This window comes from Eulemur rufifrons, unplaced genomic scaffold (genome assembly GCF_041146395.1).
Source record: "Eulemur rufifrons isolate Redbay unplaced genomic scaffold, OSU_ERuf_1 scaffold_125, whole genome shotgun sequence".
NCBI lineage: Eukaryota > Metazoa > Chordata > Mammalia > Primates > Lemuridae > Eulemur > Eulemur rufifrons.
In genome coordinates, this window is record NW_027182907.1 from 294,584 (window position 1) to 312,310 (window position 17,727).

At 47.1% G+C, this 17,727-nt stretch overlaps 1 protein-coding gene across 1 annotated transcript in view; it reads right to left on the reverse strand.

Annotated features, from left to right (window-relative positions):
- Positions 1-14,604, reverse strand: part of NSUN7 (NOP2/Sun RNA methyltransferase family member 7) — a 50,153-nt gene extending 35,549 nt beyond the window's left edge. The window contains exons 1-3 of the mRNA XM_069464838.1: positions 14,292-14,604; positions 7,095-7,153; positions 6,239-6,369 (exon numbers count right to left, since the gene is read on the reverse strand). Of these exons, the coding sequence (XP_069320939.1) occupies positions 6,239-6,369; positions 7,095-7,153; positions 14,292-14,604 (503 nt within the window). The remainder of the gene's footprint in view (positions 1-6,238; positions 6,370-7,094; positions 7,154-14,291) is intronic.
- Between the last annotated feature and the right edge of the window lie 3,123 nt (positions 14,605-17,727).

The window sequence follows — 17,727 nt, forward strand, 5'->3', positions numbered from 1 at the left end:
CCTAACAGCACAAAGCTTAGGAATTACTTTGACATGTGCCAAGTGGGAACGAGGAGGACCGGCAGGGCGCGGTGGTGGCACAAGGGAGGGCCCTGCTGCGGGAGCCCGAGTTTCCCAGGGGTCACTTTCCAGCCGAGCCAGGAGGCCAGCGGGAGGCGCCGTCCGGCGGCCCAGGTCGGGGCTGCAGGCGCGAGCACCTGTCGAGCACCTGCCGAGCACCTGTCCCAGCACCTGTCCCAGCACCTGTCCCGAGCACCTGCCCGAGCACCTGCCCGAGCACCTGCCCCGAGCACCTGCCCCGAGCACCTGTCCCAGCACCTGTCCCGAGCACCTGTCCCGAGCACCTGCCCGAGCACCTGCCCGAGCACCTGCCCGAGCACCTGCCCCGAGCACCTGCCCCGAGCACCTGCCCGAGCACCTGCCGACCGCGCGCCCGGGAAGCGCAGGGACCGCAGCGCTCGCGGCAGACTCTCGGGCCAGGCGGAACGGTGGAAACGGGGCATGCAAAGTTTACGGGAGGGGAGCTTAGATAAAGTCCCCTGGCTTTGTAGTGGGTCCCCAAAAGACTCAACCCCAGGAATCGGGTCCAAAGGAACTACTGGCCCTCGCGGTGGCGGAAGCCCAGCTTCGGTCCTTCCCATCGCTCATCAGCCCAGGCCACCCGCGGTCAGTGCTCAGGCCGTGCCGCCTGCCAGCAGCAGAGCACACGCTCTCTTTAAAGGGAGACAACAGCCTGGGCCTCCAATCAGATCAACTAGCATCATATGTAATATCAAACTACACCTAATACAGTGTGCTGCAAGAAACTTTACACCTGTAAGCCGGGCATGGTGGCGCGTGCCTGTCGTCCCAGCTACCCGGGAGGCTGAGGCAGGAGGATCGACTGAGCCCAGGAGTTGGAGCTTGCTGTGAGCTAGGCTGACGCCACGGCACTCACTCTAGCCCGGGCAACAGAGCGAGACTCTGTCTCAAAAACAAACAAACAAACAAAAAACCTCTTAGCTAAAGGAAAAAAAAAAACAAAAACAAAAACAAACAGAAAAACTTTGCATCTATAAGTTATGTCAAAAAATGTTATTCTCAATGCTTTCATTTATAGTAGAAACATACTGGTTTGTCTTCTAAGCATACCTTCCTTTCTGGGAATAGAATCTCCCCTTCTTCTGAAAAACGTTCCTCCCCACCCTCCACGTATACCACTTTCTTGGGAGGTGTCCCTGACTGTCTCCTTGGCCACGGTTGACTGGTCAACGGTATATACTTGGCCCAAGCCAGAACCAAGCACTTTTGTTTTTTAATGTAGCAACAGGATCCAGCCAGTTCTAGTGTTTGGTACGACCAGACGTAACTCCCGAGTTGCTGGCTGCCAAGTTTCCCATCCTGGGAACACAGAATGATGACAGAATGCAGCCAGGGCACACGGAGAAGCAGAAGCCAGAGCTGCACGGTCCTGATGACACTCGTCACAGGCTGCAGGTGGCAGAAGCACAGCTGTTAATGCATCGCTGCCCTTCCCACAGCCTCATGCTCCATTCTTCCACCACAGATCTTGCAATAAATTCTCTTGTCTAATCCGTCAGTTGCACAAAGGAATCTTAACTATTACTCCATTTTCCCCAGTTATTTTTTCATGAAATGGGTTTTACTTCTTTTTGGCTTTAAAGTATCCAGAAATATTTAACTATTTCTTGATTTAGGTGTTAGACTCAAGTTTCTGAGTGCCATTACTAATGCCTAACACATCAGAAATAAATGGTGCTGGGAAAATTGGATAGCCACATGTAGAAGACTGAAACAGGACCCACAGCTTTCACCTCTCACAAAAATCAAATCACGGTGGATAAGACTTAAACCTTAGGTGTGAAACGATTAGAATTCTAGAAGAAAATGTAGTAAAGACTCTTACAGACATTAGCCTAGGCAAAGAATTTATGAAGACCCCTAAGGCAATCACAGCAACAAAAAAAAATAAATGAATGAGACCTGATTAAATTAAAAAGCTTCTGCACAGCCAAAGAAACAGTCACGAGAATAAACAGACAACCTACAGAATGGGAAAAAATTTTCGCACACTACACATCAGATAAAGGACTGATAACTAGAATCTATTTAGAACTCAGGAAAATCAGCAAGAAAAAAATCAAACAACCCTATCAAAAAGTGGGCAAATGACATGAATAAAAATTTTTCAAGAGAAGATATAAGAATGGCTAACAAACATATGAAAAAAATGCTCAACATCCCTAACCATCAGGGAAATGCAAATCAAAACCACAATGAGATATCACTTAACTCCAGTGAGAATGGCCTTTATCAAAATGTCCCAAAACAACACATGTTGGCGTGGATGTGGAGACACAGGAACACTCATACACTGCTGGTGGGACTGCAAACTAGTGCAACCCCTGTGGAAAGCATTATGGAGATACCTTAAACAGATCCAAGTAGACCTACCACTCGATCCAGCAATCCCATTATTGGGCATCTACCCAAAGGAACAAAAGCCATTCTATGACAAAGACACCTGTACCTGAATGTTTACAGCAGCACAATTCACAATTGCAAAGATGTGGAAACAACCCAAATGCCCATCAGTTCATGAATGGATTAGTAAATTGTAGTATATGTATACCATGGAGTATTACTCAGCCGTAAGAAATAATGGTGATATAGAATCCCTTTTGTTCTCCTAGAGAGAGTTAGAACCCATTCTATTAAGTATCCCAAGAATGGAAAAACAAGCACCACATGTACTCACCAGCAAATTGGTTTCCCTGATCATCACCTAAGTGCACATTTGGGAATGACACCAATTGGGTATCAGACTGAGGTGGGGCCTGGGGGCAGGGGATGGAGGCATACCTACATGATGAGTGTGATGCGCACTGTCTGGGGAATGGACACGCTTGAAGCTGACTCGGGGTGATGGGCCGTACATGGGCAATATATATAACCTGAACTTTTGTACCCCTATAATAAGCTGAAATAAAATAAAAAAATAAAAAATAAAAGAAATGTGGTTCTCTTTAAATATAAATTGAGGCCAGGCACAGTGGCTCACGCCTATCACGCCTATAATCCTAGCACTCTGGGAGGCCGAGGTGGGAGGATCACTCAAGGTCAGGAGTTCGAGACCAGCCTGAGCAAGAGCGAGACCCCTGTCTCTACTAAAAATAGAAAGAAATGATCTGGACAGCTAAAAATAAATATAGAAAAAAATTAGCCGGGCATGGTGGTGCATGCCTGTAGTCCCAGCTGCTCAGGAGGCCGAGGCAGGAGGATTGCTTGAGCCCAGGAGTTTGAGGTTGCTGTGAGCTAGGCTGACACCACGGCACTCTAGCCTGGGCAACAGAGCGAGACTCTGTCAAAAAAAAAAAAAAAAAAAAAAAAAAAGGAAGACAATTTGAATTTATACAAGGAATGGGTTCTTAAAGACCTTGCATATGTCAAAAATGATAGGTCAGGCATGGTGGCTCACACCTGTAATCCTCGCACTTTGGGAGGCCAAGGTGGGTGGATCACTTCAGGACAGGAGTTCGAGACCAGCCTGGGCAACATAGTGAGACCCTGTCTCTACACAAAACTAAAAAAGTAGCCTGGCATGGTGGTGCATGCCTGTAGTGCCAGTCACCTGAGAGGCTGAGGCAGGGGGATTGCTTGAGCCCAGGAGTCTGAGGTTGCTGTGAGCTAGGCTGACACCACGGCGCTCTAGCCCAACCAACAGAGTGAGACTCTGCCGCCCCCCGCCCCCCAAAAAAAACGAATGAGGCAAAAAGAGAAAAAGATTAAAAGAGGTAAAGAAGCACCAAGACAGAAAGGCCTACCATCCTTCCAGTTCCCGATTTCATTCTCTCCCCGAGTCCTTGAGTTGTGTGCGACATCCCAGTATCTTTATTTTCCATTTTTATTCAAGCTAATTGAAGATGCCTCTGTTACTCGAAAGCTGAGACTCTTGACTAAAATCCTGTGGCTTTATGTTTGTACATGTATTTCCTCAGCACTGCTTTACTACTGTCTGTAATTCAGTCAGGCGCAAAATACAGGCACTTCTCCTATGGCATATTATGAACTGAGTATATTATTACTTGAGTATAATGTGATGGAGTAATTTAGGAATAAGATTTGCAATGAACTTCTCCTGGTTTGGGAAAGAGGAAAACCATTGCACTGACCCGGTGTAACCGTCTACGTCTCAAGGCAAGAGGCAGCACCGTGTGCACTATGGGGAACGGGGACAACTGGGGCACCAGGAATGCTTGGACAGCAGCGTCTGTGGCTCCTCTGACCGGAGCCGTGCCCCGTGTGTGTCCTCCTCCCGACACCCGCCTGGCTGGCATCCTCAGCTGAAGCATACTGCTGATGACCCCCAGTCTGACCTTTCTTACCTGGTCAGAGCCCTGGGGGCTTCCTGGCCGACTCAGCTTAACCTCAGCTCTCAGCAGCCCCTTAGAGACCAAGCTGAGACGTGAAAGTCCCCTAAGTCCTGAATATGTCAAACAGAAACAGCAGCACAGGAAAGCTGAAGCTCAGAGCCTGTCCCACAGGCTTGCTCAACCAAGTTTTCTCTGACCTATCCTGCACCTATCCTGAAAGCCCATCTGGGAGGCAGGTTGCCCGATACTGGTACAGCGGGAGGGTGAGTCCCCCAAAACCCAAATGGTAAACAGAGGCAAGATCCTTACCTATCTAACACAGAGCACGCATCCCTGATCGCTTTTGCTCTTCTCCACTCCGTCATTTCTCATGGCTGTGACTAACATGCAATGTGCCCGTGTCCTATCTTCAGTCTCCCAGAGCACCTCAGCCAAGCCTCACGAGCCTACGTGCGAGGAGCGGCAGCATGTAAATGGTTAAAGCCTGGGCTCTGGAGTCAGCCTTACCCGAGTGTAAGTTCTGGCTGCTCCCCTTCCTAGCTCTGCGGCTTTAGGCAGGTTGCTTTAACTTGTCCGTTCCTCCATTTTCCCATGTGTGAAGTTACAGGTTGAAAACGGTAACCAACTCATATACTTACTACATAAAGAGCTTCTGAGAACAGTGATTAATACATATCAAGTGCTCAATAAACGTAAGTTATTATTATTACTCTATTACCTGAGTCCTCTGGCCTTAGCCTTAAATAATTTAAATGAAAATGCTTGAATTTCTCATCAAAATATAAAATCAAACATCTTAGTAACAACTGTTTCAGACTATTCACTAGACAAAAATCTTCCTAACAAGACTGTTATTGTTGCTATGCTGTGTTTCCTACTAAAGTTCAAGAACATGGTAACAAAAGCTATAACCAAAAGGGCCTTATGCATCTTGTGCTGCTACAACAGAATACCTGAGACCGCGTAATTCCTAAAGAACAGGTATTTATTTTCTCAGTTCTGGAGGCCTGGAAGTCTAAGACAAAGGTGCCGGCATCTGGCGAGGGCCTCTGTGCTCCACGGCGACATCCAGACGGCAGACGGGCGAGAGCACAAGAGAGCAACCCACGCCAGGATCCCCTTCCGGAACACCATGCGTGTACCCATGAGGGTCACAGCCCTCACATCCTAACACCCCTCACTGGGCCTCACTTCCCAGCACCGTCACATTGAGGATTAAGTTTCCGACACATGAATTCTGGGGACACATTCAAACCAGAGCAAACAGAGACATTTAACATTTATTGACCATCTACTACATATCTGGTTCTAGGCTGAGCATTTCAGATGCATTAGTTTAATTACTTCTCCCAATCACCCTTTGAGGTAGGAGTTATCCTCACGGTAGGCTTCTACTGATATTTAGGATAAAAAGAAAACAAGTTTAAAACATGTCAGTTTGTTCTTAAGTAGACTTTTTTCCTCTCTTTGGCAAAATAGTGAACTCTTGTCTACTGTTGGGATTTTCTCACTTGATACATGTTAGATTTATTTACAGCTCTGTAAAAAAAACCTAAGTAAACAAACAATAGCCGTTTCAAAAAAAGTTTGATGTATGTGCTAAAAATTATGAGGAATTTTTAATGATATCCCACATGCTTATACATTGGATCTTGCAATTCAAGCTTTGAAAAATAACTTGACTTTAAACAAAATATTTAACCTGTTCAAGACTGTTTATAAGGGAACTAAAGAAATTTATGAACTTTTATATTTTTTCTCTATAAATTTTAACACTTATCTACATATTATACTATATACAATTTTACCAATAACAATACTAATATTGATGCCATATAAAACATCATTTTCACTTTTACAATTACCTGTTAAGAAGATTTTCTACTTCTTGAACTTCTGATATGGACTCTTCATTATCAGAAAGGTCACGAATTTGAAATTTTCTATCTTGGAAATCATACAGCATCACAATAACAAGACTGCTCAAATGGTCTGGCTACCAAGGGGAAACACATAAAGCAAAGTATATAAACAATGGCTACTAGCAGTATTTTCCATTTTATTATTTTTCATAACAGAACAGGAATATGATTATTTTCACATACTCTGATTGGATTTGGAGATAGGGAAGATCTTCAAAATAGGAAAAAAATCTATTAAATAATAAACTTTTCAAAAAAGACAATTTTTGGTATGTTCATCAAAGTGAAAGGTGTTAGAAGTATTACAAATAGACCGGGTGTGGTGGCTCACGCCTGTCATCCTGGCACTCTGGGAGGCCGAGGCGGGTGGATCGCGTGAGGTCAGGAGTTCGAGACCAGCCTGAGCAAGAGTGAGATCCCCACTCTACTACAAATAGAAAGAAATTATCTGGCCAACTAAAATATATATATATACAAAAAATTAGCCGGGCATGGTGGCACATGCCTGTACTCCCAGCTACTCGGGAGGCTGAGGCAGTAGGATCGTGTAAGTCCAGGAGTTTGAGGTTGCTGTGAGCTAGGCCGACGCCACGGCACTCACTCTAGCCTGGGCAACAAAGCAAGACTCTGTCTCAAAAAAAAAAAAAAAAAAAAAAAGTATTACAAGTAGGAAAGAATCTACATTTTGAAGAGGCTTGGTATTAAGCAAACTAGTTATTCTTTAAAAATGGAAGGCTTTTTAATAGTTTCCAAAAACAACAATCGTGAGACAAGCTAATTCTAAAAGTTGTCTACTTACTATTGTGGTACTTGGGAAGATATAGCTGTCTATTAATATAGTTTCCAAAATATCTTGATCTGCAAGACAAGGGACATGCCTGTTACTAAAAATACCACAGCTGAAAATGAAAACTTTGGAATCAAAATACACTTTAAGTAACATAAAATACTTTTACTTTCTTATGTAAAGTACACCTCCAGGCTTGATAAAGAATTAAATCCTAATGACATAATGAAACATCTATGACCTGTGAACGCTGGACCCTGACGACCAAGCTCCACGTGGAATCACAGTCAAAGCAGCACCACCTGAATCGTCAATAGCAACAAAGGAACTTCAACTTTTAGTTTACGTCCTTTGAAAAACATTAAAGAGGATCTAACTAATAATGTTGAATAATTGTTCTCTTATCCTTTTTCTGTATTGCTGGATTTTATTTACCAATGTTTCATTTAGGATTTGTGTTCTCTGTGTATATTCACGAGGGATGCTGGTCTGTAATTTTTTCTCTGTCATGTCCCTGCCAGTGTTGGTACCAGAGTGATGTCACCTCACAGAAGCAGCGGGGCCGTTCCCTCTTCCCCTGTGCTCTCAAGGAGTCCGTGTTGGAGTGGTCTTATTTAACCATTTGGTAAAATTCGCTAAGGAAGACACTGATGTGCTGACGTTTAATCTAATACCCAAATGACAAGGAGCAAAGATCTGGGCAGGGAAACACTCCCGGCAGACAGATGAAAACGGCCGTAGTAAGAGGTAGAAAGTGGAAACCAGTGGATGGATTAAAAGTTCCATAGGAACATGAGTGTTCTTTTTGTTACAGCTACTTGAACTATACATACATCACATAGCAAATGCTTTAATCAGCTGAATACACACTGAATTTCCATTTTTACTTGGGAGATGGGTAAACTAGAAAGAAGGGACTAATTTGGGAGCAAAGACTCCAATTTGCAAAGGATGCCTTTGGTGTCATGAGAACACGTTACCTTCGTAAATCTACAATTTACATAACATTCTCACTTCGTAATATCAACATTAACATGCCTATCGTTATGCAGATGCTTCTGTTTACAATGGGGTTATGTCCCAATACACTCATCGTAAGTGAAAAATATCATACATAGAAAACACACTTAATACACCTGACCTACCAAATGGCGTAGCCTTGCCTCAGCTACCTTACGTGTGCTCAGAACACGTACACTGGCCCACAGTGAGGCAAACCATCTAACACGAAGCCTATCGTACAGTAAGTGCTGAGTAGCTCACGTAGTTTGTTAAATACGCTACTGAAAGTCAAGACACAATGGTTGTAAGGTTTCCACTAAACGCATATCGCTTTTGCATCACTGTGAAGTCAAAAAATCTTAAGTCGAACCATTGTAAGCTGGGACCTTCTGTACAGCATTTTCTATGTGCTAGACAATGTTTTAAATGTGTTCCATATACTAGTTCACGTAATCCCCACAACCCTACAAATTAGGTTGTTTTCTGTCACAGGAAACGAAGCGCAGCGTAGTACCATGTGCAAAGCCACACAGCAAGTGGCAGATCAAGGGCTCACACCCAGGCAGTCTGGCCCCAAAGGACACGCACTTCACCACAAAATGCCTTTCCTCATCTTATTCCTGTAACCAACCAAAGCAGCCCCATAAAACACACTATTAGTGCCTGATTTAGGGTATCAGGACTTACTGGAAAGTCGGAAATCCTGCCTATCCTAGAATCCAACCCGATGTCTGCAACCCTCTCCCCACTAATTGAAGCTCCTCCGGGCTGTGGCAGGGAAGGGAACTCTCAACCCCACTGGTGTTCCCACGCGGGGGCCTTCCCTAGAGAAGCACATGGACTCTCCCTGCTCCTTACTCACCACTCCCTGGGGGAGAGAAACTGCGTTTATGAGACTGGTGACGCTGGAAGCAGGAACAGGGCATCTCCCCCCCACCTTCTCCCTGCCAGCTTGTCCTCAGGAGGCGTCAATGTCCTCCAGGCTGCTCTTGGCCACGCGCCGGGGTGCAGGGTCTGGGACCATTCGGCGATGCCATGAAGTAGACAGGTAAACCTCTAACTCAGGAGTCCAGTATTTGCAAGCACACTTGAGTAGAGCTCTAAAGCCATGTCCCCAAACATCTCTCGTCTCTCTCAATTGGTTCCGGACTCAGGTGTAAAGGAGAAGTGTTATTTATTGGGTCCCTGAAACTCACACAGTCCATGTGGCCATCCCTCCTTTTTTGAAAGAAGGATGGAAGATGTTTCTTCTTCTGACTCTCCCCTAAGTTCTCCCTATTTTTATTGTTTTCATAGAGTTTCCTTCACATGAGGGACCGCTAGGACTTTCACCTCAAGAATGCCAAGGCCTTCCTATAACTACCGATTTAGACAGGTGGGGCTTTTTGGGGTGGAGGAGGTACACGCGGCAAAATTAGTCCTGCAAACCAACATTTCAGTCAACAACAGACCACACCGACAACCGTGGTCCCCATAAGATAACGCCGTGTTTTTACTGTACCTCTTCTATGTTTAGATAAACGAATGCTTATCATGTTACAACTGCCTGCAGGAGTCAGCACGGTAACATGCTTGCGGGAGTGTCTGCAGCCCAGGAGCCAGAGTCTGCACCACATCTGTGCAGGCGTGTGGCAGCCGCACTCCATGACGTTTGCATCATGACGAAATCACCTCACGAGGCATTCTCAGAACACAGCCCGCCGTTAAGTGACACATGACTGCATTTAGAAGTATTCTTGACAGAATTAATAAAAATGGCCACGAACACTTTTCACAGAATATTTGAGAGAAGTCGACACCAGAGGGAACAGGCTGGCATCACCAAATACGAGATAATTATTTTAAAACTAGAATTATGGATGGAGGTTGTTCTCCCACCCTTTCACCCAGCTGAAGTACTTCCTCTTTTTTATCCCGCTTTCTGCTCGGTTCCTTAAGTAACCTCTTGAGCTTCCCCCAACTTTTTCATCTGCAAAATGAGAACCTTCCATTTCAAAGGATTGGTATATCAAATGATACGAAGTATTCTGTGAATGAGAAATATGAAGTACTGTTATCTCCCAAAAGTACTGCTTTAACCTCCTAGGTCTGCGGTCCCAGCGTCAGAGGGACCACGCCCCCCACCCCCACTCCACGCGTGGAAAAACTGTCTTCCACGAAACTTAGGAAGGCCAGGTGGGGCCCACACAGGCGGTGGGGGGTGGGGGGGGCAGTGCCTGAAGTTTCATCTGTATTTACAGCCACTCCCCTCCCAGCCCTCAGAGAACAGTCTGAGCTCCGCCTCCTCTCCCCCACATCCCCCCCATGGGTCCACGGAAAAACTGTCTTCCATCAAACCGGTCCCTGATGCCAAAAAGATTGGGGACTGCTGTCTTAGGTGACAGCCAGAGCATAAGGTTATTGATCTAGATCATTTTCTTAATGAATCACCATGCCATCACAATTAACACAGCAGGCCTCGGTGGCCAAAACTCTGCACATTCTAAAGAAAGGTTTGGCCCTTCACTGGTTCCTAGGAGACAGTCTCTAAGTCCATGGACTATCTTGCTTGATAAAAGCATCTTTTTTACCTGAAGCCTTGTGCCACACACTATCGGCTTGACCTCTGAAGAAACTAGAGATTGAGTAACTAAGGTCGGCCACAATGGGCAACTCCTTGTCTATGAGACTGACCCTCAGTAGAAACCCTGAAGAGCAAGGCCCGGGGAGCTTTCCAGGTTGGCAGTATTTCACTTGTGTTGTCGGTTATCTTTGCTGGAGAATTAAGCACTGTCCGTAAGACTCCGCTGGGAAAGGACAATGGGAAGTTTGCGTCTGGTCTCTACTGGACTGTGCCCTACGCACCTTTACCTGTTGCCAATTTCAATCTGTGTCTTTTCACTGTTACAAACTATTCACAGCTTTGCAAAGTTCTGGGAGTCCTAGCAAATTCCTGACTGCAATTATTAACTGCCCAAAGCTAGACTTTTTTTTATTCTTTTAAGATAGTCTTGCTCTGTCACCCTGGGTAGGGTGCAGCGGTGTCATCATAGCTCACAGCAACCTCAAACTCCTGGACTCAAGGGATCCTCTTGCCTCAGCCTCCCGAGTAGCCGGGACTATAGGCGCATGACAAAATGTCTGGCTAATTTTTCTATTTTTTGTAGAGACGGGTTCTTGCTCTTGCTCAGGCTGGTCTCGAACTCCTGAGCTCAAACGATCCGCCCACCTCGGCCTCCCAGAGTGCTAGGATTACAGGCGTGAGCCACCTCGCCCGGCCTCCCCAAAACTACCACCAGATTATATGACCCTGAAATAACCAACTTAATGCCACAACCAGTTCCTGGGAGTCAAAGTTCACCAATACAATATACAACCAACATACACCAATACAAGTTCACAATATACAGCCAGAATAGCTGGAGAAAGAATTAAACCAGGAAAAAAAAAAATCAGCAATTTCAGTTCTCTTTCCTCAAGTTGTTATTCACTCATTTCTTAAGAAACCACTGCACCAGTTTTCCTTCTTTTTTAATATTTAGAATTCCTCAAAATATACAGATTCTTTGGAAAGATGAATTAGCTGCTGGCACTCTAGTTCTTTGACAGAGCTGAAACTTAACAGGCTACTCTTCATTAGTCTCTCTCCCTCCTTTAGCACAAAATTGACCTTGGGGTTACTTGGTAAGGCAGGACTCCTGGCAGCCTCCATTTCAAAAAACCATTAAGCCCTTAAACCTTTAAAAGGTTAATCAGATAAATACACTTCCTGCCTTGAGAGAGCTTATACACAAGGAAAAATATCAACAAAGGAACAAACAATAAAACTGAGCATAAAACACAACCAAACAATATACTTAGCATTTGTATAATTAAGACATTTTCCGTTGTTTTTCTTCTCCTTCTACCTCCCTAAACATCAAGGTAATGTTATCTAATTACCTGTTCACAAACTCGCAAACAAAAGGGACCATCACCCAAATTCCCCTTAATCTGTTCAACAACCTTTGCAGCTTTACTAGTCCTGTAAAATGTTAGGGAAGAAATGCTAAGTTTTTTTTCTGAACCATGATGCCCTGGACCGTTACGCATAAGCCAGATCGAGTTTGCAAAATATCACATGTGAGAGTATTAATAGAACGCTGATAACACAGAAGATAAAAGTAAAATGCACAAGAGCCTCCCATATTTTAGAAGTAAAATAGCAGGCTCCTAATTACCTTGGGAAACTCACTGCCTTAGGAATTCTGATTTTATTCCATTTGCATATTCAGAAATTACTCACATGATCATTTAAACCAAGACTGTATTACAAAACAATATTTTTAACAAGTAAACAACCAGTGCCATCTTATTTTATAATTTGACCTTATAAAAATGATTGTTTCCTGGCACATTGCAATCCTCAAACATGTGATTATCTCTGTCGTATTGGCATAATCTGTGACATGTACATTCAGCAATAGCATTTAAACAAGTTTTATCAGCAAGCAATATTTTCAGTTAATAAATAAGGTTTCAAAAAATAATGTAAATGGATTTAAACTTGCTGAATGTAAAGACTGAACCTCAAGTCACTATAGTTTTAGTAACTGCTTATTGTGTTAGTTTAGATGCTAGCCCTGCATGTGCTGTGCACATTCTGATTTTATTAAAATAAAAAGTTGAACTGCAAAAAAAACGTGAATGTTAAGGAAAAGCAGGTTTATAAAAGCCTATGACAATTTATCTTAATGGGATTTTCTGGGTCATTAAGAAAGATCAGTCACAAGATCTTTCATAAAACAGAAAATAAGATTAACAGGAAGAAAACAATTTACTACACATATCACTATAAAAACCATCTAGCTAATGCATTAATTTTACATGGAATAATAATTCAGCCTTTTCTTATTGATTTGTAAAAATAAGATTCAATGTTCTATTAGGAAAACAAATTGCCTACAAGAGAATTCTAGCATTAACATTACCAATTAATCAACACAACTGCCCAGTCTGCTTTTCGTTGTTGCAAATAAAAGAATGTAAAAAATGTTCATTTGATTCGATGTATAAAGTGCAACACTGGTTGAGGGAAAGCGGAAGGAGAGGACGACACAGAATTTGAAAGATCAAACTGGAGGGAGGAAAAATGGTTAAGACAGACTTAAGAAAAAAAAAATGCTGAGCAGGAGAAAACAAATGAAAACTAAAGAGAAATTTTGTATTCACATGCAAATTTTTCTCTATGATGACAAATTCCTGGCTTCAGAGTTAAGAAGCTGCATCATCTCTGCAGACAACCCAAAAATATACATTCATGTCTAAATAACCAATGGGCTATTTTGATTCAACTGAGCCATTCTGAACTGCCTCCCATGGGCAAGGATGTACAATGCCCACTAAGTATCCATACTCAGTGGAAATCATGCAAATAAGTGTTACCTTTTCCATGGTGTCTCTCTAGGATGCCACATTGCTCATCGTTTTAGCCAGGCCGCTAACACGAAACATTTCTGGAACTACATTCAGTCAGTTTATAAACCAATATGAAGTTTATAGTCACAACTGGTACAAAAACAAACGACTATCAGGCCTTTTGACTGCTCTCCTCATAGAACGAGATTTGGTTATTTCCAAGAGTCAACTCCACACTTAGTAGTTGATAATCGAGTCTCAAACCCCGGAGGCAAATTAGAAAGGGGAATTATACCAAGGTTTGGCTCCCAGAACTGAAACTACTGGCTATGAATGAGATCATATTAATTGGGGTTGATTTAATTTTAATATTCGTTTTTAAAATATTGCACCTTTTCTGTTTTTTATTATTTTCCTCTGCAAACACCCTATTTCCATGCACCTTTTCTTTCTATCTCGTCTGTGTGTTCCTTTCCCCACCCTCCCTTTTTATATTCGTGCAAACTCTTAAACTGAAATACAAGGTGTCAACACAGGGAAGGCAAAGAAACACACAGGGAATCGGACAGTCCAGTGGAGTTTCCCGCTCCCTCCTGATCAAACGTGAATTAATTACATTCCCTGTTGAATGCAGTTAAGGACCGCGCTGCACCTGCCCAGGGACGAGACGCCGCGCCAGGCCCGGACACCTGCAGCGAAAACCGGTTCCGGCCTGAACGAGCCGGTGTCGCCGGAACTCGCCCAGTTGCCGGCACCTGCACAGGGGCGCGGACCTGCACAGGGGCGCACCCCACCCCGGCCACTGCTCGTCCCCACGCGGGCACCACTCACATTTCAGGGCGCTGAAGGCCAGCTCGTAGGACAGACGCCGAGAGGACTCGTCCTCAGACTCGGAAAGGGACAGCAGCGGCGCGGTCCCGTACTTTATCAAGACTTTCTCGGGCGACTTTTCGATTCGAATGCCCTGGAAGACGTTCGCCGCCATCACGTACACGGCGTCCGGGTAGCCGGGCTTGTCCGCCGCGCCCGCCGGGCCCCGCTCCCCGGCCGCTGCGTCGCCCGGCGGCGGCGCCGGGGGAGCGGGCTGGGTGGCCTCGGCGCTCTGCCGGTCCGACGACGCCAGCTCGCCGGCGGGGCCCAGCATGTTCGCCCCCGTCTGTCGCCGGGAACTCGGGCGCCAACTACGGTTCAGACGTTCCGGGAGGCGGGTTCCGTTTGACCGCGAGCATCGTCTCTGCGGAGAGAGAGGGGCCTCCGTGAGTCCCCGGTCCCGCAGCCCCGCGCGCGGCGGCCGCTGCGCTGCTACCTTAAAGACAGAGATGGGCCGGGCGCGGGGGCGGACGCCTGTGATCCCAGCGCGCCGGGACGCCGAGGCGGCGGGTCGCTGGAGCTCCGGAGGCCGAGACCAGCCTGAGCAAGAGCGAGACCCCGGCTCTACTAAAAAGGAAACAGAACAAATTAGCTGGGCAACTAAAAATGCGTCCGGAGAAGTTAGCCGGGCGTGGTGGCTGTGCCCGTAGTCGCAGCGACTCGGGAGGCCGAGGCAGGAGGATCGCTGGAGCCCGGAGTGGCGGCTGCCGGGAGCTGGGCTGCCCCGCGGCGCTCGCTCCAGCCCGGGCAACGGAGCGAGACTCCGTCTCAAAAACAAACAAACAAACGGGACTAGGAGATGGCATTTACCGGCCGAGTCCAGCATCCCGAACTTCCAACGGGACAAGCCGCGACGACACTTCCACGGCCTCAAAAAGGGGTGGCCCCGGGGAGAGGGCCGGAGAATCGCCTGGAAAGAGCGCGGCGCCCCCCGCGGCCGGGCCGGGCCGAGGTCCCAGCGCGCCGCCCCTGCGGCCCCGCCGCCGCCTCCGCGCAGCCTCCCTTGCCCCGAGGACGGCCGTCTCCCGGGGCTTTAGGGACGGAGACGCGGCGGCACCGGAGGCTGGAGTCGGTAACAGGCCCTCGGGAGCCCGGGGACGGCAGGGCTGGCGCGGCGGCGGCGGCCGTTTGGTCCAAATGCAGCCACTTCCACCCGCAGAGTTCGGGGCGGGGGGTCGCGGCCTCCGGCGCTCCGTTCGCTCCGGTTCCTCGAGGCGGCCGCGCCTCGGGCCTCGCCGGGCCTGGCGCGTGAGGCCTCTGAGGACTCAGCGGCGGAGAGGGGTGAGCGCGGCGCCCGGGAACTGGCGGGCCCGGGCCGCGTGGGGCCAGCCTCCCCCGGCTCTCGCCGTCTGCCGTCCGCGGTCCGGGTCGCCATGGCAACCGGGAGCTGGGGGCGGAGAGGCGCGCCGCGCGCAGCACGTTCCCGCGGGATTTGGCGGGCGCTGCCTGCGTCCCGAGAGTTGCTCTTCTCGCGAGCGCGGGATCCCGGCTCAGCCGCCGGAAACCGAGGGTAGCGCGTGGCCGCACGAGGCCTTGCGCTCGGCTTTATAAACGCTCGCGATAGTTCAGTGGTTTCAGCTGTCACGCAGCTAAAGTCCTTGTTGAAAGCGCGCACGTCTGGAGCGCATCCCTAGAGATTTGAGTAGGCAGTTGTAAGGTGGGGCCTAAGAGTTCGGCTTTTTACGGGTTAACTCGTGATTCCGATGCAGTCAGTCCAAAGAACTCGGTTTGAAAACCCCGGTATAGTTGTGTGGACGGAAAATCCAAACTCTGAAATATTTGAAAGAAGTTTACTCTGAGTCAAATTTGAGGCTCGTGACCCGGAGCCGCGCCCAGGGGCCTTGAGCAGGTGGCCCCGCTGTGGCTGGGTCACAGTTTGGGGTTATGCGTTTCAGGGAGACGGGTTACAGGTAAAGTCACAGATCAGCACGTGGGGATCACACACTGGTTTGGCCCCAAAAGGTGGGACGTCTCGAAGCGGGGGGTGGGGGGGGGCTTGCAGGTTACAGGTGGGTTTGAAGATTCTCCGGCTGACAATCAGCTGAGAGAGTTAGGCTTTATCTAAAACACCAGAAAGGAAATGCTTACTTTAAGATGCAGGTGTGAGCACTCTGGGAGGTCCAGACAGGAGACCTTTCAAGTTAGGATAAGGATCTGCTGGGCTGCTGGAGTTAAGATGGGGCCTCTATGTCTTCTAGGTGCTGCTGATGCTATACCAGAATCAGGCTGGGAAGTAAACCACACTGTATTTGGTTTACAAAAACCTGCTTAGTGGGACTTTACCATTTGTGAGCCCGACTCATCTGGCGTCCTTAGGAAGGAACTTGAGCAAAAGGAAAAGATCAGAGTTCAGTCCTCAGTTGAAAGGCTACTAGTTCTAATTCTACCTCTGTCTCTAATATAGAGAAATATTTTAATTTCTCTGGATTTCTGTTCCCTCTCCCGTAAAACAGATGAATCATCCCTGCTTATTTGGCATGGGAATTCTGATCTTGGAATCTTCCTTCCATCCTCCCACACACCTGCCACTGTGTATCTTCTCATCGACAGAGTAAAATCCAAACCTTTCGGCGAGGCAGGACGGGGTCTGCTGCCGTCTGGCCCTTGCCTGCCTTTCCAGCTTCATTGCTCGGCATCCTGAAGCCCGTCCCCAAACTCGTTCTTTGTACCTGTTGCTTCCTCAGTCTGGGAAGCCCTTCCGTCTTTGTCCACCTGGTGAGCCCCTAGCTCTATCTTGGAAATTCAGTGCAAGCATCGCCTCTGTAAAAGCCTTTCCTAATGCTTGTATTTGTTAGGATGTAAACTTAGCCCCTGCCACAGAGACCCAAAATAACCACTGGCTTAAACAAAACAGAAGTTTATTTCTCACATAAAGTCCTGTTGCTATGGCGGCTCTCCTCCATCGTTGTCAGGGACCCAGACTCCTCCTCGGAGCTGCATCAAAGGGATTTGCCCTTTCCACTTAGTCTAAGATGGCTTGTCACCATGTCCATTTCCGGCCAGTGGTCAGCAGCGTAAAGGGGAAAGAGGCGGCATGCACACACCTTTCGATGACCGGAAAGGGGCACACATCACTTTTGTTCACACTCCATTGGCCAGAACTCAGTCACGTGTAACACCGAGCAGTAAAGGAGGTTGGTAAATGTGTCCAGCTAACAATCAAAGGAACTATGACTATAGAAGAAGGGGAGAGTGGACAATGGGGGACAATGAGCTGTCTCTGCTACAGATCTCTGCCCCTTAGCCCCTTCTCCCACCAGTCCACCCACTTCCGTTATCCCCAGAATGTCAAACATTCCCTCTTCTGTGTTCCCATGGCATTTATTAAATTCCCACTGTGTGCCTGGCATTGTGTTCAGCCCTAGAATAAAAAGTGAATGTAGGCCGGGCGCGATGG